The following is a 20,601-nucleotide window of genomic DNA, read 5'->3' on the forward strand; positions in this document are numbered from 1 at the left end:
TTACGCACTAACTCGTGTCATCAGAGGAAATACAACGTGTGGCAATGAATGTTCAGTTTGTACGATTCTCTGATATGAAATCACTATCGGAGGAGTTCTGTGTTGATTTCTGTTTGGGCAGCGGTGGGGTGGGGATTTGCGGGGTAGTGTGCGCTGTAGCTTCAGACCACCTTAAGAAAAAAGCTGCCCTGCAGCCAGGGGGGAAAGGCTCCCCTCCTCACTCCTGCCACCCCCCTCTTCTCTGTTCCTGACTGTCTGGTTTGATTGGTGTCGCGGATGCGCTACATCCGGATCCATGAGAAAAGGAAGTTCAATACAAAGTCAATTTATCCTATTCAAATGGAAAAATCAATAGATGAATGACCCCCAGTGCCATTTCGGGTCAGCAAATGTTTAAAAAAAGAATAGAACAAAAAGACCTGCGGAGTGTAAAAGTGACTCCGCGGTGCAGTAATGACTTAGAGGTTATTTTTTTTTCAGGCCCGATGTAAAAATGTAGCTTCTGATGATAAAGAAAACCCTGGTAGACCGACAGATGGCCGCCTGGATCCCTGCTCTCAGTGGTCGGAAGTGCGGACGGAAATCTCACGATTACAGCAATTAGTTGATTTTCCATGGATAGATGTGATGAATATACCAGCCCAGGCTGTTTTTTCTCCCCGTGGATGCGGAGCAGCGGTTCACCAAACTCGGGGTTTAGGAACCATCAGGGGTCCTTGTCTAATGCTGCTATTTAATTCCATAGATGTCCGTGTGCATATGGAATATTCTGATTAGAGGGCTCACACTGCCCACCAACTGTATAATCAGTTAGACAACGTTTTTACCAACTTCGATTTTATTGCAGCTTTACCCAACATGTCCTGAAAAGGCAGAAAAACCTGCGATTTGACTGGAGGAGTTATTCAAAATCCAGAAGAGCCACAACTCATAAATTACACAAAGTGGCACTGGAAACATGTAGGACAGACAGATTTATAGGTGAATGCTAAGCTACAACAAAGCAGAGCGTAGGAGGTATTTAAATCCAGTCAGATCTATAAGACTGCACTGTTTTAACGCCATTTGGGACGTGTTAGTTTACGGCTTTTCTCAGCACGTTGATACTGCTGTAAATTCGCGGCTGGACGTCTTTAACAGTGCAAACTACCACACTGGCTCACCACTGTTGATATGGGATTAAAATAAGGCAACCAAAGACAATGAATGGATCGATGACAGTATGAATACATTATCATTTTTATTTGATCAAACATGGCAGCACAACATATCCTTCAAAGTCAAAAAATAAAGCAATAGTGTCAACACTGCAATCTACACAGAGTGTTATTTTAAAGTCACCGCTTTAAAACTGATGAGATTCTTTGGCCTAAGGTTGTGGTTTGAAAACATTTAACACTGTGTAATGAAGCAGACTGGTACAGTTAAAACATATAACTCTAAACTAATAGAAATAACGAAGAAAATCCCAATTTTGACTTTTTCCACAGCGGTGTGGTCAGAAGAAACACAGGCCACTGTGTTGCTGCTGATAGCTGATATACGACTGGATGACAGAGTCAGGGATTCGGGGCTTCACAGTGTTCAGGGCACTTTCAAAGTGTCTGGCTTCGATGTGCCGAGCTTTGATGTCCTCTTGCAGGGCCAGGAGGGCAGCCTCTCTACATACTGCAGTTATCTGGGACAGGAAACAGACACAGTCAGGAAACAGACACAGTTACAGTCAGCAGTCAGGCAAAGCACTCCATCCACTGACCACTACTGAATCATATGAGGGGGCACATTTAGATGCTGATCGATGTCATGATTAGAGATGGCACGATACCACTTTTTTATGTCCGATACCGATACCGATATCATAAATTTGGATATCTGCCGATACCGATATGAATCCGATATAGTGTGTTTTTTAATCAATAAAACTGTTTTTTTAATATCTTGCTGCATTTTGTATAAGTTCATACTCAAGTTTAAATAAACAAGAACACTAAAGCTATTCTGTTATACCTGTGTGTAAAAAATACACTGCACCCAAAATATTTCATAGTTCAGTAATACTGATCAATCTAATAAACTTAAACCTACTCCATCCTCCCTATTCTGGTATTTTAAAGAGTACTTAGCAGAAATATTAAGCAACCTAACTAATAGGGTTGCAAAGTCCCAGCAAAAAAAAATAAATACGGAACCACCCCCCACCCTCCACCTCATGATGCTTAATCGACGTAATCAACTTTAATTTGATGCAGGGTGAAAAAAAATGCACAGAAATAAATTATTTTTCAAGAATAATTAAATAGATTCAACATCTTTCTTCAACAGAATTGCAGAATTCACAGATGGTATCTTCCCAAAGGAAAAAGTACTATAGCTTACTAGGGTATATTAGACTTAACAGTTACTATATACAGTAATGGACTTCTATACATTTTACATCAGATTAAAACTTTGGGTGTAAGATTCAGGTAATTATTTATTAAAAGCTAGACATTTTAAATGAGAATAAGAAAGAAAAGTATGTCTTTGTGCCCCCTTTTCCCTGTTCATGCCCTATCGGCCCCCCTGGCTAAACTTTGCTAGATCCGCCCCTGCACAGTTACCAGCCGTCAGCTACGTAGAAAAGGATCCTGGTCTAGAAAGTAATATTAAATAAATTCTAACAACAGCTTATCAAGTTTAAACGTGCTGCTGTTGTTCAGCCGCTGGTTTCCTCTTTTTGGTGCAAAGTGGGCCAAAAACAAAGAAGAGAGACAGACTCGCAACAGAAAAGCCGATCAGCTGATCATTAAGCAGTTTTATGATTGAAGTAGCAGCAGGAAGGTGAGGGAGAGAGAGAGGCAGTCGCTCCATATATCGGTTGTTAAGCTTAACGCGGGAATGCTTTACAAACATTCAGAGATGAACTTACACACTTGCTTTACTTCTCTCTGGGATAACTTTCTTGGAGATGAAATGCTGGTTTGGTAGCGAGGCTACAAATACACACAGCCGCTCTATCACGTGAGCACACTGCTGCGACGTGCTACGGTTATGAGCCGAGTTACGCCGTGTCGCAAGTTTTGTGAGGTGCTTTTTTGATATTTAATGGATCGGATTACATTTTTTATTTCTCGCCGATATCCGATCCAGTAATTTAGGTCAGTATCGGACCGATACCGATACGTAATATCGGATCGGTCCATCTCTAGTCATGATAGACTAGCCATGTAGGCTGATGTGCTTCAGTACCAGAGCAGTAATTTAGTAAGAAAATCATACCTCATATCTTTTATGTCATATAAAAGAAGAATCTGAGAAAGTGTTAAAGAAGAGTTTGAACAAAAACAAGATGAACACACTGTTTTTTGTTTCAAGTTTAGAGTTAATTTGCAAAACAACAATTAACCATGGTGAGTTAATTTCATAAAATGTGCTCCACTGCAGTTCCCTGCAGCATGTTGTAGTTTTCCTTCTCAGTGCTTGTCCAACTTTTCTGATCTGCCATGTCTAAAATATAAATACAGGCATTCTCCTGCAGCATTGCTGCTACAGTACTGATGGAATTATGCAATGGCATGGAGGAGTGCTGCAGTCAGCGCAGGTGACCTTTGAGAGAGATTCTGCACACGCCAGAGGAGTGACTCACTTCCGAATTGGTGGCGATGGCTGATGAAGGCCAGGCACCTTTCCCAGCAGTGCCAGCCTCCTCCCTTTTGTAGAAGCATAGCTTTGTTCTCAGCCAGTGTGGCTTACACAACTCCCTCCAACTAGAAAAGCCTCGCAGGAAACTATTGCTGTACAACCACTGATAACGTCTGGTGGGAGGTTAGTGGGACAGGTAGTCATGTGATCCTGGAGAGCTGTCTAATAATGAATGGTAAAACAAGGCATGTGTCCAGGGAAGATACTGGCCACCCCCTTACAATTACAATATGATGCATGCTGGGTGGTATGCAAGTTGATTTTCTTTTTTTTTTTTAAAAACAATGTGCATTATTCAAAAATGGATAAAGGCATCGACTGACAGAGAAAATGCACTTGCATGCAGGGATAAGGATACATTAAATCAGCTGACATCATCATGATGTATTTAGGACATCATCCTAGTAAGGTAGGCTTCAATATTTAGCAGAAAACACATTTTGAAACACATTTTTCAAAATGACAGTCAAGGCGTTTTGTAAGGCCAGAGAGTAAAATGAGGGGAGATAGCTGTCTGAATGTGCTCTGGCCCTGCTAGCAAGCACGGCTCAGGACAGGTGCTTTGCAGATGTCAGGATGTGAGGCCCATTTTCCCCCTCATTCTGTTTCAAGCCAATGAGCAACATGATTTAGGCAGGGTAAACACACGGGGCTGGGTTAATTTTGTATGAGGGCTTCCCATCATTCAAGTCGTTTAGGCCTGTCAGTAATAATGATGCAAAACAATGAGGCCATGTATCCCAGTTGCATGTTTACAAACGCACAGCGGCTGAGCGAGCAGGGAAGAGGGCAAAAGAGAGAGTGTGAGAAGATGCCACATGTTGAACAATGTGATTTAGTATTGTTTCCAAGCAACATCCATAAACAGGAACAGACAAACATGGCTGGACAATCAAACTGTAATTTCTTATTTACAGTGAAACTTGACTTTAAGGACATGTTAGCTTTCCTCTTCCTCAATCGCACGATTCAATGCTTAATAATTATTTGGTTGTTTACTTCCATAACACTCCTTAGGTTGATTAGGAAAAAAAAGAAGAAGAAGAAGAAGAAGGAGGGGGAGGAGGAAATATCGCTCCTCTGAAGTACACAACCGATACATGCGCGTGCGTGCGCACACACACAGGCCCCTTACATTCATACTGGCTGGGTTTATGAGCTGTTCTGTGAAGGCGATCAACAAGCCAGTGTTTCCTGCTGTGTGTTTGCCTCTACAGGCCTTGAAAAAAAATTAAAGCCACAAAGGCAAACAGGGTGAGCGAAAGAGCCAGTTTGTTTGTAAACGTGAAGGCATTTCCAGGCCGGAGCCAAAAGTCCTGCGCCGACTCCCCTCCAGGACTACCTTGATACCCCTAAACACTCCCAAAAAGCAACCTACCACCCCCTAAAGATGGGCCCCCTGTGCTACTGAGAGGGAAAAGAGGAGGGAGGCGAAATCTGCAAATGCACAGAAATGAGATGTGCGTAGGGGGGTTGGTGGCGAAGAGTGCTGACTTGTGGCAGGCCAAATAAATTATAGATCTCTCTTTTTTAATGTTATTGCAATGCAGACTTTATTTTTCATTCCCTTCATAAATTATGTCAGCAATCACTTAAATATATGGAAAGGACTAAGCTGATGCATTGCAGTGGCTGCTCTCTGGTGATGTCTTCATGGTGGTGGCGTGTCGCCAGTCATAAAGGCAAAGCAAGCGAGAAAAAAAAGTAATCATCAAGGACCTCTCAGTTTGAAGACGTGGTAAAACTTGCTGACTCAAAATGACCCAAAAGAGTCAAAGAGGTTTGATGACGAAGCAAAAACTGTGTAAAGTAACAATTTGTACAGTAAGGTCCTTCATCTGCCCACTGGGTTCAGGTTAAAGGCAGCAGAAAAGTGTTCTGTAATGAACACCATAGTGGACAGTATTCATCTATATTCATGTATTCATACCTGAATTATTGAAGAATCAACTCAGGACATTCGCCAGAGTTGGCCTGTTTTTCAGATCTGGCAATTTAGGACAGGAACCTGCAACTCTTGAGCTGCAAGTGGCTCTTTTTCCTTATTCTTTATTGGCTCCCTGTGAGTTTGCCAAAAACTGATCATGAATACAAAAAATGAACAATGGTTATTTTTAAAGATTTGTCCGCTTTCAGCAGCAAGGCTTGATCAGTGGCTTGACTCTAGTCAGAATTAAATTGAAACTTTATTATCAAAGTAAGCTACTTTCAGTTAGATTCATTTGTACTGCCACAGACAGTCACAACTTAGTAAATGTAACAAAAACAGAGCAATAATGCAATAAAAACGACCAGTTAAATATCAAATACTTATATAGCCCACTGCAGAACAGTCACATCGGGTAAAAGATTTTAAATCACACATATTAATAATGTTGACAGACTAATCTATACTTTATAGTCACATTCATTAGCAGCTCCCTGCAGATTTCCTGGAGCACAAATTACTCAAAAATGACTCTTTTTATCTTAAACTTTTCCTGAATTTTCCAGAGAATTACTTTCACTGTTCTTGCAAGAAGCTAATCTGATATCACATGAACTTAGTACGTAGGTGCCTGCAGGGTAGGGTAATAGGATAGAGTGTTTAACATCCCACCAAAATGTGCTATACATTTGTATTCTTACATCCAGCCCCACCAACCTGGGTCAAGGAAAGTACTGGACACAGTACCTACGTGAAAGCAGTTTTGAAACAGACCTTTATGAATCTGTTCAAGAGTTTGAGTGCTAAGCTGCTATGCACATACGAGAGGAAATTCAATTTGCAAAAAACAGAGAAAAGATGAAAGAACATAAATGGACGATAAAAATGTAAAAAAAAAGAAGTATAATTGAAGGTGGACACATTAGACTTTAACCAAGCTGGAAAAGCTATACTTGAAATCCCATCTGTATCCATGTCGCCACCATCGAAAATGTCCGGAATCCTTAAAACAGTAATTCCACCCTAATAAAATGTCAGCTGTGCCTCTTTGACTGTAGAGCTTTAAGATGGGTCGCTGGAAAAGTGATAGTCAATCGGAGCTCCTGCCACATCCTTGTTTCCACATATTCCTCTAATGACAAGTTTCCTCTTGTGGTTCTAAGACCTCTTTAAAAACCCAAAGGTCACATGCTTCAACCTACAAACATTTATTCCTCAACACTACAATGCATGCAAGGACCGATAGTAGGTTTACTGAAAAGACGAGAGAATTTATCATGATTTCTCAGAACTACTGTAAATTGCATGGCAAATTCAGTGATGAGAGTAGCGAGACAGAGAGGGTCAGGCTCCCATAATGACATGCTTTGTGGAGGCTGGCAGGCACATTTACTTCCACAGGCCTGCTGGTCATCTGATGCTGACGAAAAAGTAATTTAGATCTTCTTTTGATCTTTAATTGAACATTTACTTCTTCAAAGAAAGAAAGTCAAAATGTGATTCTTGGTCAAAGACACTAAAAGTTTGATTTAATGTGGAACGTGAAAAATGTTCAATCCTACACAAATTTATTACAAACATCATCTTAGAGGGGGTACATATCTGCAGACTGGAAACAATTATTCTTGAAAGAGCAGAAATAAACAAATAGTTTGTTGATTTTAATCTTTTCTTACTAAAAGTTCAAAAATGACATATTGCACTTAAAAATGTAAGAAAGATGAACACTATTGTATTGTCCACAGTACTGAAAGGTGGTCTATAATGCTCATTTCTAGCTCTCTCTCTATTTTTGGTCTCTAGTAGAATTATTTTTCCATTATTCATGTTGGCCATGCTGAATATGAGGATCCATGACTAACTATAAGGGAAAGCACAACAATTCTACTTTACATATAGAAATAGAAAAAAGTGGGAGTAAGTACATTTGCAAGACAACTTATGTGAAACCACCCACTCTCCTTCGCTAATGATTCAGATTTTTCTTATAGCTGCGAGAGCTTTGTGGCTGATAGAAAATGAGCCTATTTATTAGTTATTCATTTACATATTTTTTATATGTTTCTTTATTATTAGTTGACATCTTTATTTCTCAAAATAGAGCGTATAAGAAAAAATTACTACAGAAAGAAATTGTAACAAATTTTGATTCAGTCTTGCGTTGTGACAGATAAAGCCAGAGGATTTTAGCCAGTGAAGCCATCTTAATGGGGTTACCAAATGAGGATGGGCACTTCCAGGGCTTACTTTTGCTCAAGGCTGCCAGCCGCCTCTGGCCTCCTTGTGCGCTCAGTCATTAGGGTACCACAACATGAAACCCTGGATACAACAGCAGCCTTTATGCCCCACCGGTCACTGTACTGCACCTCCATTCCTAGCCACAACTACACCCTATATCATGCCGTTTCAGTACACACTTTTAACACATTGGATATATATAACTGTATGTTGAGTGATATACTACGGCACATCCAGCACTTTATGTGAGGTCTTGTTGTCCTTGTAAGACAACGCAAAACTTTATTGACTTGCGAGAGGAAATTAAGCCGTTATAGCGGCAAATGGTAACAAGATACAGCAAAGAATAACAGAGTATAAATAAGAACACGGCAAAGCTCAGGTTAAACAAACACACCCGACACTTTTTAGCACTAGAACATGGCAGGAAACGCATATAAGTGGAATAAAAAAGTTATTTGAATATCAACATTTCCATGGAGATGGAAAACAGTAACCGTAATAATCAAAGCATACTGTGGTCATGGAATAACTGGAAGTGAGACAGCACACAGATGGACGATACCGAAAAATTGAAGCGGTAAAATAAAGTTAAAGCTTACAGTGTTTAGACAGTGTGGAAAAAGTGACTGCATGTCTATTGACACCTACGTGTCTAAGGAGCGCTATGAGCAGTGTATGGTGACTAGACTGTACAGGTGCAATGTACAGAAGAATACAAACCTCGTACAAAAAGTACAAAAAGATGTAAATTTGAATCTGAATACTTAACATTCGAGTATGCGCATACCACAAATGCACTGTACACATACACATCCAAACGCCTACAAAACCACCAAAGCACACTGTGACATATATTCTACACGTACATAGCCAAAAAAAAAAAAAAAATCGGTATTTTCTCCGCAGTATTTCCCTGGTGGGGGTAAGAGGGGGGCGCGTGCCATGAGACAACCTGTTCAGCACGACGAAAATAAACCCTTCTCGAGGTGGAGGAGAGGGGAAAAAAAGCTTGTGACTGCTGGCAGCACATACCAGCGTTCTCAGGTCAAATCTGTCTGGTGTACTTTTCGCTTCCTACTTCAACAAAAGCGCTCAGTGAGTGTATCAGACGGCCTTAATGAAGGGCTTGTTAGCTGGGCTACCGGCAGCAGATCCACTAGACCCGGAGTGTGTGTTTACTATCAATCCGCCCTTGTGTCTACAGCGGGCTACATCCAGTCCTCCCCCCCTCCTCTCTCCTGCCTCACCCGCCCGCCCTCCCTCACACACAAACGGCCACATTTACAGGAGCGAGCCCCGACAACTCCCCCTCCACCCCGCCTGCCACAAAACCTCTCCTCCATCACTCCACAAGTCCTGCACACATACACTGCAGTGCAGAGAGGTGCGCGCACACACACCCTCTCTGAACACATTGCACTTTCCTGCACTGTGCAGGCATGTGAGCACACATATGCAACACACAGATAAGGTTTATAAGGTCAATATCGAAACACTTCCTCGAAAAAAAGAAAAGCTACACATGCGTCCTCACATGCATGTTTAGACAGAAATGCATGTGCACATACGCATACATGTATCCAGTACCTATACATATAGGTATTGACTTCCTGCAAAGACCTACATTCTTGGTTACATAGTGTTTCGTCGAGCAAACATATGCATGTTTGCTTAACAAACAGTTAAACACTCATTTAACCTTCAGAAGTCGCAGCTAGAAGAAGCAGCTTATTCTTTTATCTTCATGACTTACTTATCAGTCATAACTGTAAAACAAGAATGCACAACATGCCACAAGTGCAAATTCTTAATAATGAATCCTATTGATAGGTTTGACTAATGTTAGGACGGATGCAGAGCTGTCATTCCTGATCAACATTTTATATTTTTTTTTCTAAGTGAATACAAACAAATAGGGGGCAGTAGGGCTGGGCCATATTATACCGTTCACGGTAATACCGGTATAATGTTAGGCAACGATAGGAAAATGAAATATCGCGATAGAATATGAGTCAAAAGCGCATGCGCAATGCCTTTGTTTTCATACGCTCATGGCCGATTGTTGAGTGAAACAGATGAACCAGAATTGGTTTGTAAAAATGGTGCCACTTCAGTGATGTGGAACTGGTTTGGTGTTTGTCCGTCAGATACACAACAAAGCACATTTTTTTTGTAGAACATTCAAGTGGCCGTCGTTATTGCCGTATTTGTCGGACTAAGGTGCTCGTAAATCTGGGAGGAATCTGGGTCCTAAACTCCCTCCCTTCAAGTCCCAAAGTCAAACAAACACTGCAGCATCACTAAGAGTTAAAAATGGTCTAAATTCTTTCATCTTTAATAAAATGATCAGCATTGCTGCTTTACCAGGTGTAACTATGAAGTTTAAGATCCAGGCACCCATGAAAACAGAATTTATTACATTTAACGGAGTTAGAAGTTAGCAGGAAGCTAGCGGAAGTTAGCTCGCTAGTTTCGCTAGTTACCTAAGCATGATATAGCATGTTCTGACTGAGAGATTTCTGAAAAAATTCAAACGTACAGCTCTGCTATCACTTCCAACATAAATGAAGACAGGAAGCTACACAGCAGTGACGTTTGTAAGGTTACTGAAGTTGGGCTAGCTGGTATATAATGATGTGCTACGTGATCGCTAGCGACACAGCTATGTTAGCATAACATAAACAGTGAAGCTGGAGGATGAACGCTAACACTTTTCCACTCAATAAAAGTTAACGTGAAGTTTCCTGATGGTTAGAGACAAATGCAATCGCATAGCAGGATGCTGTAAACGGACCAAACTTTAGTCAGGAGAACAACTGAGATAATCCATCTACAATAGAAGGTTAGTCATTAACATACTGCAACAACATGGGAATAGAGAAGCTGTGATAGAATACAGCATTAATGAATCAATGGTACAGAAATGGAGGAAGCAAGAAGAATGAGTTGAATAAAGTTTGATTTATCTGACTGCTTTGTTTCGCTTAATGTGCCTTATAATCCCGTGCACCTTATGGTCCGAAAAATATGTATTTGACTTTTTTATTTGGCACACTGCAGTTTAATGTTGCAAAGCAACTCTTTTTAACTTAAGTGGATATTATACATGGTCATGCTCAGGATATGTCAGCCCATTTCTACTGGAAATGCCTTTTGGTTAAACTTTCAGCAAGGAATTTGCATTTGCACTGTTAAGTTTTTATATAGCTTTAATGCACATAAAAAAACAGCTGCTTCTTTAAGTGAAAATAAATGGATGGTGTTTTTTTGCGCTAGTAAAGTTGTGGAGTTGTATTTTGTCTCGCATCAATTATATCGTCAGTTATATCGTTATCGCAAATTTTCAAATATATATCGTGATAAATATTTTTGGCCATATCGCCCTGCCCTAGGGGGCAGTGATTATAATTAATGTATCTTTAGTTTTCTGCATTAATCAATTGCTCTGTAAGATATCAGAAAAATAACAGCATTTGTTCATAAAAATTTCCCATTTTGATGTTTTTAGGCCCAAGTTGACATCCTGCGATATCAGTGTTGACTGCAGATTTTTGTAACACAAGACAAAGGGAGTGGGGAGTAACTTACCTTGAAAATTAACCCAATCTATAATTAAATCTGAACAAAAAAGGAAGAAAAAAAATGTATAACTGGAGTTTAACTGAACTCATAAAACTTTGTTCACTCAAGAAGAAAACTAAACTAAACTAAACTAAACTTAGGCCCAAAGAGAAGCTCTTATTCAAAAATAATCACCCCTAGCCCCACCACAGTATCATCCCCAACCCCTTTAATGGAAAAAAAAGGGGGGGCTGCTGCATCCAATTTTCTTGGAGGAAATTAAATAATACATAAATCAAACGACGTTGGGGGTGCAGAGCCCAAACTCTTAACCAGAAATAAAACATTTCATCCTCCAAAGAAGCAAAGAGGAAGTGTCTGCAGTGACATGCGTCTGCCAAGAGAAACAAGGCCTGACCACAACTCCATGTGAAACCTATTTAAGATTACAAGGCGAGAGTGAGAGAGGAGGTTAAAGAGAGGGAGGTGAGGTTAAGCATGGAAGGAGGAGAGTCACGTGGGGAAAAGGGAGGAGGTGGCGGGCGGGGGGGATGGAAACATGGCACATGATCATAAATAACAGAGCAGAGGTGTGTGAGCTGTGGATGAACGTGCACATGCTTGTGCTCTCAGCAGAGGAATTTAGATTCCATAGAAAACTCCGATGATGAAATTGAACTCGTGCGGGCTTTCCTCGCCATATGTTACGGCTGAGACAACAGACATCAAGGAAGATATTACATATGTATTCCAGCAGGCAATCAACTCCAATTTTATGCTTTAAAATATTGGCGTTTATAAAGTATTAACATTTTTTAGCCTAAAATCCGAATAATGCCATGATGCTCACACTGTGTGGAAGACAGAGTGGAACGTGGGACACTGTACTCCAGACTCTCGGTGGCACTTTTCACATGTAGAGCCATCATCGTTTCCCTCTAGAGAAAGTCTGCAAAGTGTGTGCTTAATTCATTTTTTAAAAGTTGTATTTTATTGCATCACTGCCTTCATTTCACTCCCCATTGCAGTGTAGCCAGTCAAGACAATTATAAAACATCTGATTTCTGACATGGTCAGACTTCTTCCCAGTACTGAACTTTATGCTATAGCTTATACACCTTGGACCTGTAAGTGTAAGCCAACTAACCGCCACAGTGAAAAGTTATGACAATTAAAGAGACTACTATAGAGAGTAATGCAGTGTAAATAAAGGTAGAGCAAATAAATTGAACAGATCAGTGGGAAAAGTAGTTGCAACATAGTCATTTAGAATCAAGCTTGTTCTACTTTAAATTTCTTTTCATTTGTCATATGATACATGATCATATGACAAATGAGATTATATTTCTTTTCTTGCTCTTTCGTACAGATTACAGATTAGTCCCGCTACCTCTGCTTGTTATCATATAGTGAAAATCAGATAGAGTGAAAGCTCTAACAGTCACTCAGTATTCACTATGCAAATAAGAACAAACATTTTCTGAACATGTAGGAAATGTTTGTCACGAAAGTGGTGGTTTTTCCTCTGTTAGATGACTCACTGATAATATTAAGAAACCTCCTACAAAATCTACCAAATAACTTGCAGCTCAGGCGTTTCAGTGTTATCATATTAAGCCATTGTCCACTCTATGTTTTGGAAAGACCCATGTGGGATAGCACCTGTGTCGGGGCTACACCCTGTTAAGGTGTTGTACGCATGTGTGTGTGGGGGTGTATGGGTGTGTGTGTGTGTGAGTCTAGGGGAGCATTGCTGGGCCTCGCCTTTAAGGGCACATTTGTCCTCACCCCTTAATCAGATGAATGAAAGCTTCACATTCTCTGTGGACTTGGGAAGGCAAGGATGGCATATTTACCAAACACGCCCACAGTGACCTGGAGACAGCTCTGATTGGGTATGTCTGTGCATGTGTGCGTGTGCATGTGTGGTGTGTATGCATTTTGTAATGTCAAGGCAGGTGAAACTCCAGACGTGTCATATGAACATTTCTCTTTCCTTTTTGCTTCATCTTTCATGAGATGCATATTAGTGGTATTACAACAATATACACATACAGTATATACAAGTTCTAAATTTTAAGTTGCACCAAAAAAGGACCCAAATATCCTGTAAAGCTTCTGAATGTGCTATTTAATATAACAAATTCACAAATCATTACAATACGTTAGACTGCACTTATTTCATTTCCAATTAAACTAGTTTTTAATTAAGGGACAGACCAAATAAGCTCTATAAGGGAGAGTTACCTGAGAAGGATAAGATGCTGTCTCATATTCTTATACCAAATATGAAGTTACCATGAGCAGCCGGCTAATTTAGTTTAGCATAGTGGAAGAAACCGCTAGCCTGGCTGTGTCCAAAGGCAACAAAATCTACCCACCACTGTAAAAATGACAAATACCTGTTTTACACAGGGTTAAGAGGCAGATTATTTCTTGGTCCTGACAATTTGCCAGACAACTGGACTCCAGAGAAAGAGAGTCTCCAGGAATTGAAACTGAATTAACGGTGTGTTCTTGTCACTGTCCATTTCCTTTTTAGCGTCCTCCTCTAGTTTTATTAGCTACTTTCAGGTGGCTAAGTGCACCCCCTCCTCTCTTCTGTTTCTCCACAATTTGCCATCTTCCTCTTCACATGTCTCCTCTCTGTCCCTTTCTATGTTCCTACTCTCTTGCTCAGTTTCTTTCTTTTTTGGCTTTTGCTACCCACGTTCTGTCTTCTTTCCTAGCCAAGGGAAACAGCATGTTGGGTACGCTTAAGGGCTTATATTTCCCAGAAAAATTCAATTGGTGCTCACCATGTACTCACACATAAACCACAGTGAAGGCTTTATATATAAAATGTAAAATCAGGGGCCAATTGGAGCCATTTCTCTCGCTGTGACATCTGGCCTTTTGCAGGCCACAGAAGCTGGCTGGCAGTAGCTGCGAGGGAAATGTTTTCTTTTTTAACCTTTCTAAAAACAACATATTCACAATGTCAAGAGGTAACAGGCTTGCTGGGAAGGAAGTGAAGTGAGGTGTTTCACAGTCATGGAATTGCAGAGGTGTGAATGGCTTTTTCCTCGCAGCATTTGTTAAGCGCTTTCCATATCAACAAAGACTGAGTGACAGCGTGACTGTGTCGGCGGTCGGTCAGCCACACAGAAAATAAAACGCAGACACATGCACGCAGTCAAGACAAGAGGTTAGAGCATATTTTGGCAAATACCTGCCAACTTCAGACCTTGTCAGACACACTTTCCACAAAAGCTGACAAGTTTATTTGATGATTGCAGATCTTTTTCTTTTTTTTTTTCCATGGCTAATATCTGATTCATACATTGTGTAATGTCACTGTTATTCAAACAGCAACACGTTTTTGTTGATGCATTTTTTTGCGCCTGTGTCCTTGGTGATAAAAATCTTTGCAACAACAAATACCAGGCCATAAATCAGACAGACAACACAGAGCCAGAGGAGGAACAGCCACAACCACAACAGGTGTTAAGAGGAAACCATTTGTCTTCCTGTGAGGGTGCTTTTACTATGTGTGTGTGCGTGTGTGTCACAATACAACAAGGCTGTACTTACAATCAATTTCTTTTTTTTGGTTTTTAATAGTCGCATTGCAGCTACTGCAGATACTGCTCGCCTGCTCAGGTTTCTACTTTTAATGAATAATTTTTAAAAATCAAAACTACTTTTAGATATTATAGAAAAAACAAATCACTGCTTCATCAAACTACATCATAATACACTGACTTAGTTGACTGGGATGTGCAAATGTGCTTAGCTATCTTGTAAAGGGGAGTATTAAGCTTTGCAGGCTGCTGTTGATCTGCCTTATTTGTATGTCCTGCATTGGAACAGACTTGCTCTTGCCAGTGTGGAAGAAGAAAAAAAAACATTAAGAAAACAATTGCGCCAGTGAGTTTGAATGGATGTCAGCCAAGCGTCCCAGACACCTGGGCTTGGACCAAACAGCTCTCCCCCTGTTGGAGCGAAAAGACCCACCGCTATGGAGGTCGCAGCCGGTCAAAGGCATCTGTGGCTGAACACAAAGATATTCTGATATGGCTGAGCGCTGCAGCTTGAGGTTTTATTAAAATGCCTGAACAACCGTCCCCCAACCCACCCCCTTTTTTGGACCTGAATGTTACAGGACTGTGAGATCAGCAGGAGGGCACCCAGCAGGGTTGGTGCTGCCTATCACTTGTTGCCACCTCTACGTGATCTGCATCTAAATACTTTGAGCTGTGTCCTTACTGTGATCATGCGGAGAAATCTTGATATTTAGCTTTTTCTCAGCAACGTGTCAACATCTGCCAAATGCTCATTACTGCGGTGTTTTTATATTCCACTTCACGGAGGTCACTTTTCAATCAACCACCACGGGGAGGTCTGTGACATCCAATGTTAATAGAGTATGAGCTGCGCACTCAGGGACTGTCATTACTCCTTTTAATGACTCAGTTCATTTCCTGTTTATTCAAAACAAGTTGGAGAGAGAAAAACATCAATACTGAGCATCTGTGGATTTTTCCAAGGAAAGAAGCCCTAAAAGCAAACTGAAATTTCCTATTTGCTCAGTTATTAGCAAAAAAAACCATGTATTTTCAAATAAAATTAGTCAAAGGCGGCTCATGTTTTAGGTCCGTGGCCCTGTGTAGATTTCTGCCTTCACTTGCCTGACTACGCAAAACAGTGACAATCTGCACCGAAGTTTCAGGGAGCCAAACCTCTGTCATGGAACCCGTTTTTCTAGTCTGGTAATCACAATAGTTCAAGAGTTCATTGTGTTATCCATTTTCAGTTAAGGTGAGGGTTATTTAGCCCTAATCAATCATTCACAAGTCATGTATCAGACACATTTATGCAATTTATTTTTTTTAGCAGAAGCAGTTAAAACCTGCTTATTCCTACAACTAGCTGTGCAAAACACTGAATCCCCTTATCGCCTCCTTCCAAGCCATGATTAGCTAGATTGTCATTTCTACCTAGGAAACAGGTTGGGGAAACATACCTACAACTGAAAAAAGTTCCTGTGGGGTTATATTAGGTGTTACCCTAAATAGCACTTACACATCAAGACTAATATGACATCTTCCTAAAAGATAGAGGAGAAAATGTTGATTTAATGAAGAACATTCAGAGCTCTGAATGCCTTTTCATGACCCCACACTGCTTTTATAATGCTGAGGTCCAGGCTCTGGGGCCAATCGATAAATGATAGCGTTTGATTGTTTGTTTGGTTTTCTGTCCAAGTTTTACTGCATTGTCCATCTGTTTGGGATCATAGTCATGCTGAAAAATAAAGTTATTGCCATTCAGATGCCTAATGGTTTTGCATGGTGGATCAAAAGCTGACAGTACTTTTCTGTGTACCGCACTTTTCGGACCATAAGGCGCACCGGATTATAGGCACAGTGTCAATGAGCAGGTCTGTTTTCATACATAAGGCGCACCGGATTATAAGGCGCATTAAGCGAAACAGTCAGATAAGTCAAACTTTACTCAACTCATTCTTCTTGCTTCCTCCACTTCCGCACCATTGATTCATTAATGTTGCATTCACTCGCAGCTGCTCTATTCCCGTGTTGTTGCAGTATATTAATGACTAACCTCGTATTGTGGATGGATTATCTCAGTTGTTATCTCAGACTGAAGTTTGGTCCGTTTACAGCATCCTGCCATGCGATTGCATTTGTCCCTAACCATCAGGAACCCTCACGTTAACTTTTATTGAGTGGAAAAAAAGTTAGCATTCATCCTCCAGTTTCACTGTGTTTATGTTATGATAGCTGTGATAGCTGTGTCACTAGCGATCATGTAGCAAATCATTATATACCATGAGTGCAACTTCAGTAACCTTACAAAAGTCACTGCAGTTTAGTTTTCTGTCTTCATTTATGTTGGACGTGATAGCAGAGCTGTACGTTTTAATTTTCAGAACATGCTATATCATGGTTAGGTGGAAACTAGCGAGCTAACTTCCTGCTAACGGCTACCTCCGTTAAATTTAATAAATTATGTTTTCATGTATGCCTGAATGTTAAACTTAATTGTTACACCCGGTAAAGCAACAACGCTGATCGTTTTATTAAAGATGAAAGAATTTAGACAGTTTTTAACTCTCAGTGATGCTGCAGTGTTTGTTTGACTTTGGGACTTGAAGTGGACGGAGTTTTGGACCCAGATTACTCCATGTCCGTGAGGCTCCTGAATACGGTAGCCGTGATGCTACGACAATCCATCAAGTGGTGCGGCTTCATAGCTTACCAAAGTCGTAATAAAACAATTTTTGACAGATTGTTGAGCACCGTGTACCACATAAATTCGGTTCGAGGTCAGTAAGCACAACCAGAATTCATACATTAGGCGCACCGGATTATAAGGCGTACTGTCGATTTTTGAGAAAATTAAAGGATTTAAGTGCGTCTTATAGTGCGGAAAATACGGTAAATCCATCAATTCTGGCAATCTCTCCAACACCACAGTCCGAAATACAACCCCAAACCATGACAGAGACTCCACCTTGTTCTACAGACAGCTGAAGACACTCACAGGTCTACTGCTGTCCTCACCTCCTCTGTACATACAGAAGGCAATTTGAAACAAAAATTTTAAATTTGGGCTCATCATTACGACCTGATGATCCTTCTGAGACTATTTCTTGCGAGGCTTCAGTGAACACTAGATGTATCGGTCCAATGGATCCCTCAGGTTTTGTATCAGGCCTTTGCTGGATTTTTGCCTGCAACCTAATAACAAGACTTTCAAACACTGTTCATCTGCTGTACAACATTTTTAGACCTGATGCTTCCTTTTTATGTCCTCTTATCCAGTTTCTCAGTTTCTTCAAGAACACAATGATCACAGATACATGCTGCGATATGTACAAGTTCAGTTTTCAGCTGAGTTGGGAATTGCTTGTTAGTGCAAAAATGCTACTTTTCATGCTGAGTTATCTTTGGAATTTATTGTAGATTCAACTGAAGAAATGGAAACAAATTACATCCTCATTTGCCCAAAGTTAAAATGGGTTATCTGTTATGTGTAGACACATCACTGGTTCATCCCTTGCAGTGGGTGCCTTTTTAAATGCTTGAATGATTCATATGTCAGCGTTAAGTGGCTGATCGGGGAAAAATCATAAAACAAAAAAACAAGAAAAAAAATCTGAAATTTTTACTGTTTTTAAACAAACGCAAAGAAAGAAAAACAAAACAACTTTTGCCCCGATGGCAAACACTCTCATTTTGGAACGAACATTAAAAGAAGAAGAAAAACAGCTGTGAAATTTGATATGGCTTCTTTTTCTTCTTCTTTTAAATTAAGGTACAAACAAGGCCTGGAACTGACTTGGTACATCTGACAGGGTGCAATAAATCCCCTGGGTCTTTTCCTGTCAGGACTTGATCAGAAAAAGGGAAAAAAATAGCATCACACTTTTTTTTCAGAAGCAAGTTAAGCCCTTCTTCTCCTTCACGACAACACTCCGATTACAGTATCAAATGCTGCTTCTGTTTGGAGGAGTGATGGCAGAGGTGAGGAGGGAAAGCCAGAAGCAATTTTCTAGGATGAGTGTGAGTTAAAAGTGTGTTGAGGGTGGAAAGTTTAGTGGGAAGCTGAGGGCTGTGAAACCAGATGTCACTCCAGGCAGGTAGGAAGACAGGTGATTTTAACAAGCTTCTACGGCTGAGCAGACAACTACTGTGACCTCTTGAGTGACCTCCACACCTCCTCCTCTCGAGATCCTGCCGCCTCCTCCTCTCAGACAAGTTTGAAATCTCAGACAAGAATGTAATTAAAGTCAAAGCTTCAAGAAGTCATACTGCCAACACTGAGGACTGAATTTTACTGAATTCATCCATTTCTGCATTATTTCTATTTCTATATGAACCATTTTTGATACACTATAATATATATATATATATATATATGGTAAAATATCCACTAAAAAATGCCAGTTTTAGTGGCTTAATGACTGAAGAAGTTGGATTACAATCAGATGACCTGTGAACTCTGAACCAGATGGATAAATCTGGGGCTAACATATACAAGAGTTCACCTGAATGCCAGTCTGAAACATACTGGAGACTTGAACATGTGTTTTTTTTTCCTTTTAGTTAAATAAACCCCTTCAACACCGGTATGTCACCAAAATTTATTTAAAAAATTACATTTTACTGAAAGAAAATGTCTCAACATGTCATCCATTCTTTTGAATGAAACTGAACTTTGCAAGGCCAGTGCTGCTGAAGAGTGAACCATTTTGAACTAGCATTCAGCCGTAACCAAAGCTCCATGATGACACCTCTATACGACCAGTAGACAGAGGGAGTGTGAGCTGAGCATGCACTCTAAGGAAGTGCGAACAGTCAGAAGGGAGAAAAAGCAGTGACAGCGTGTATGGAAACTAAAAGTGGACTCTGCTTAGTTGCCTCTAGCTTCAGTAATTATCTTGCTGTTGATTTATGAGGCTCCAATTTGTCCATTTTGGTCCCTGCCAGCATGAGCTCGGTGCATTGCTGACCAGTGCTGTGGCTCACCAGGCTGCTTGCAGCATTACCAGCAAGCATACCCGTCATTCAGTCACATGGAGACGGAGAGGTATTGCTACCCTTAGTGTCCATAGAGTTGCAAAAATTTGACCGGACTAGATGTGTGGTAGATTATTACAATACTGGCTGAAAAACATACGAAAATATGTTTTCTATATTTCCACTGATTTAATTTAATGTTTGAAAGCAACACAAACATATCTGCTGCTTTATTTGTCATTGTTTTGTCTATGAAAGTAAGAGTGTTTGACACCATTGTTGGACTTTATAATGTGCCTGAAAACCATCAAATAGTTCAGTAAGTTTTATCTTAAGCATAAAAACACAATTCTATTAATGTTTCTAATCCTGTGCAAAAATGTCCCGCCTCATATAAACAAAAGGTTTTTTTTTTAACTGTTTATTTAAAATTGGTTTTCTGTCAGTGGGAGGTTTATTCTTGTATGTAGAACAAATTGGATAAAAATAAAAAAGTTAATAAATTGTAAGCAAGAAATGGTTGTACTGGCTGATTACTCCCGCCCTCCCCACTTTTTTTGACAGCAAAGGTCCTTGAGCTATCAACAACGCAGACGGATCGAGTTTACTGTAAACTGTGGTGGATGTTGCCATTCTGAAGCATTTTATGGAAGAATAGTATGCAGG

The 20,601-nt window shown here is 40.3% G+C and overlaps 1 protein-coding gene across 1 annotated transcript in view; it reads right to left on the reverse strand.

Moving 5' to 3' along the window:
* Positions 1–1,215: 1,215 nt before the first annotated feature.
* afg2a (AFG2 AAA ATPase homolog A) overlaps positions 1,216–20,601 on the reverse strand; it is a 108,575-nt gene continuing 89,189 nt past the window's right edge. Inside the window, exon 17 of the mRNA XM_003443420.5 lies at positions 1,216–1,678. Within this exon, the coding sequence (XP_003443468.1) occupies positions 1,499–1,678 (180 nt within the window). The 3' untranslated portion in view covers positions 1,216–1,498. The remainder of the gene's footprint in view (positions 1,679–20,601) is intronic.

Source organism: Oreochromis niloticus, linkage group LG2 (genome assembly GCF_001858045.2).
Source record: "Oreochromis niloticus isolate F11D_XX linkage group LG2, O_niloticus_UMD_NMBU, whole genome shotgun sequence".
NCBI lineage: Eukaryota > Metazoa > Chordata > Actinopteri > Cichliformes > Cichlidae > Oreochromis > Oreochromis niloticus.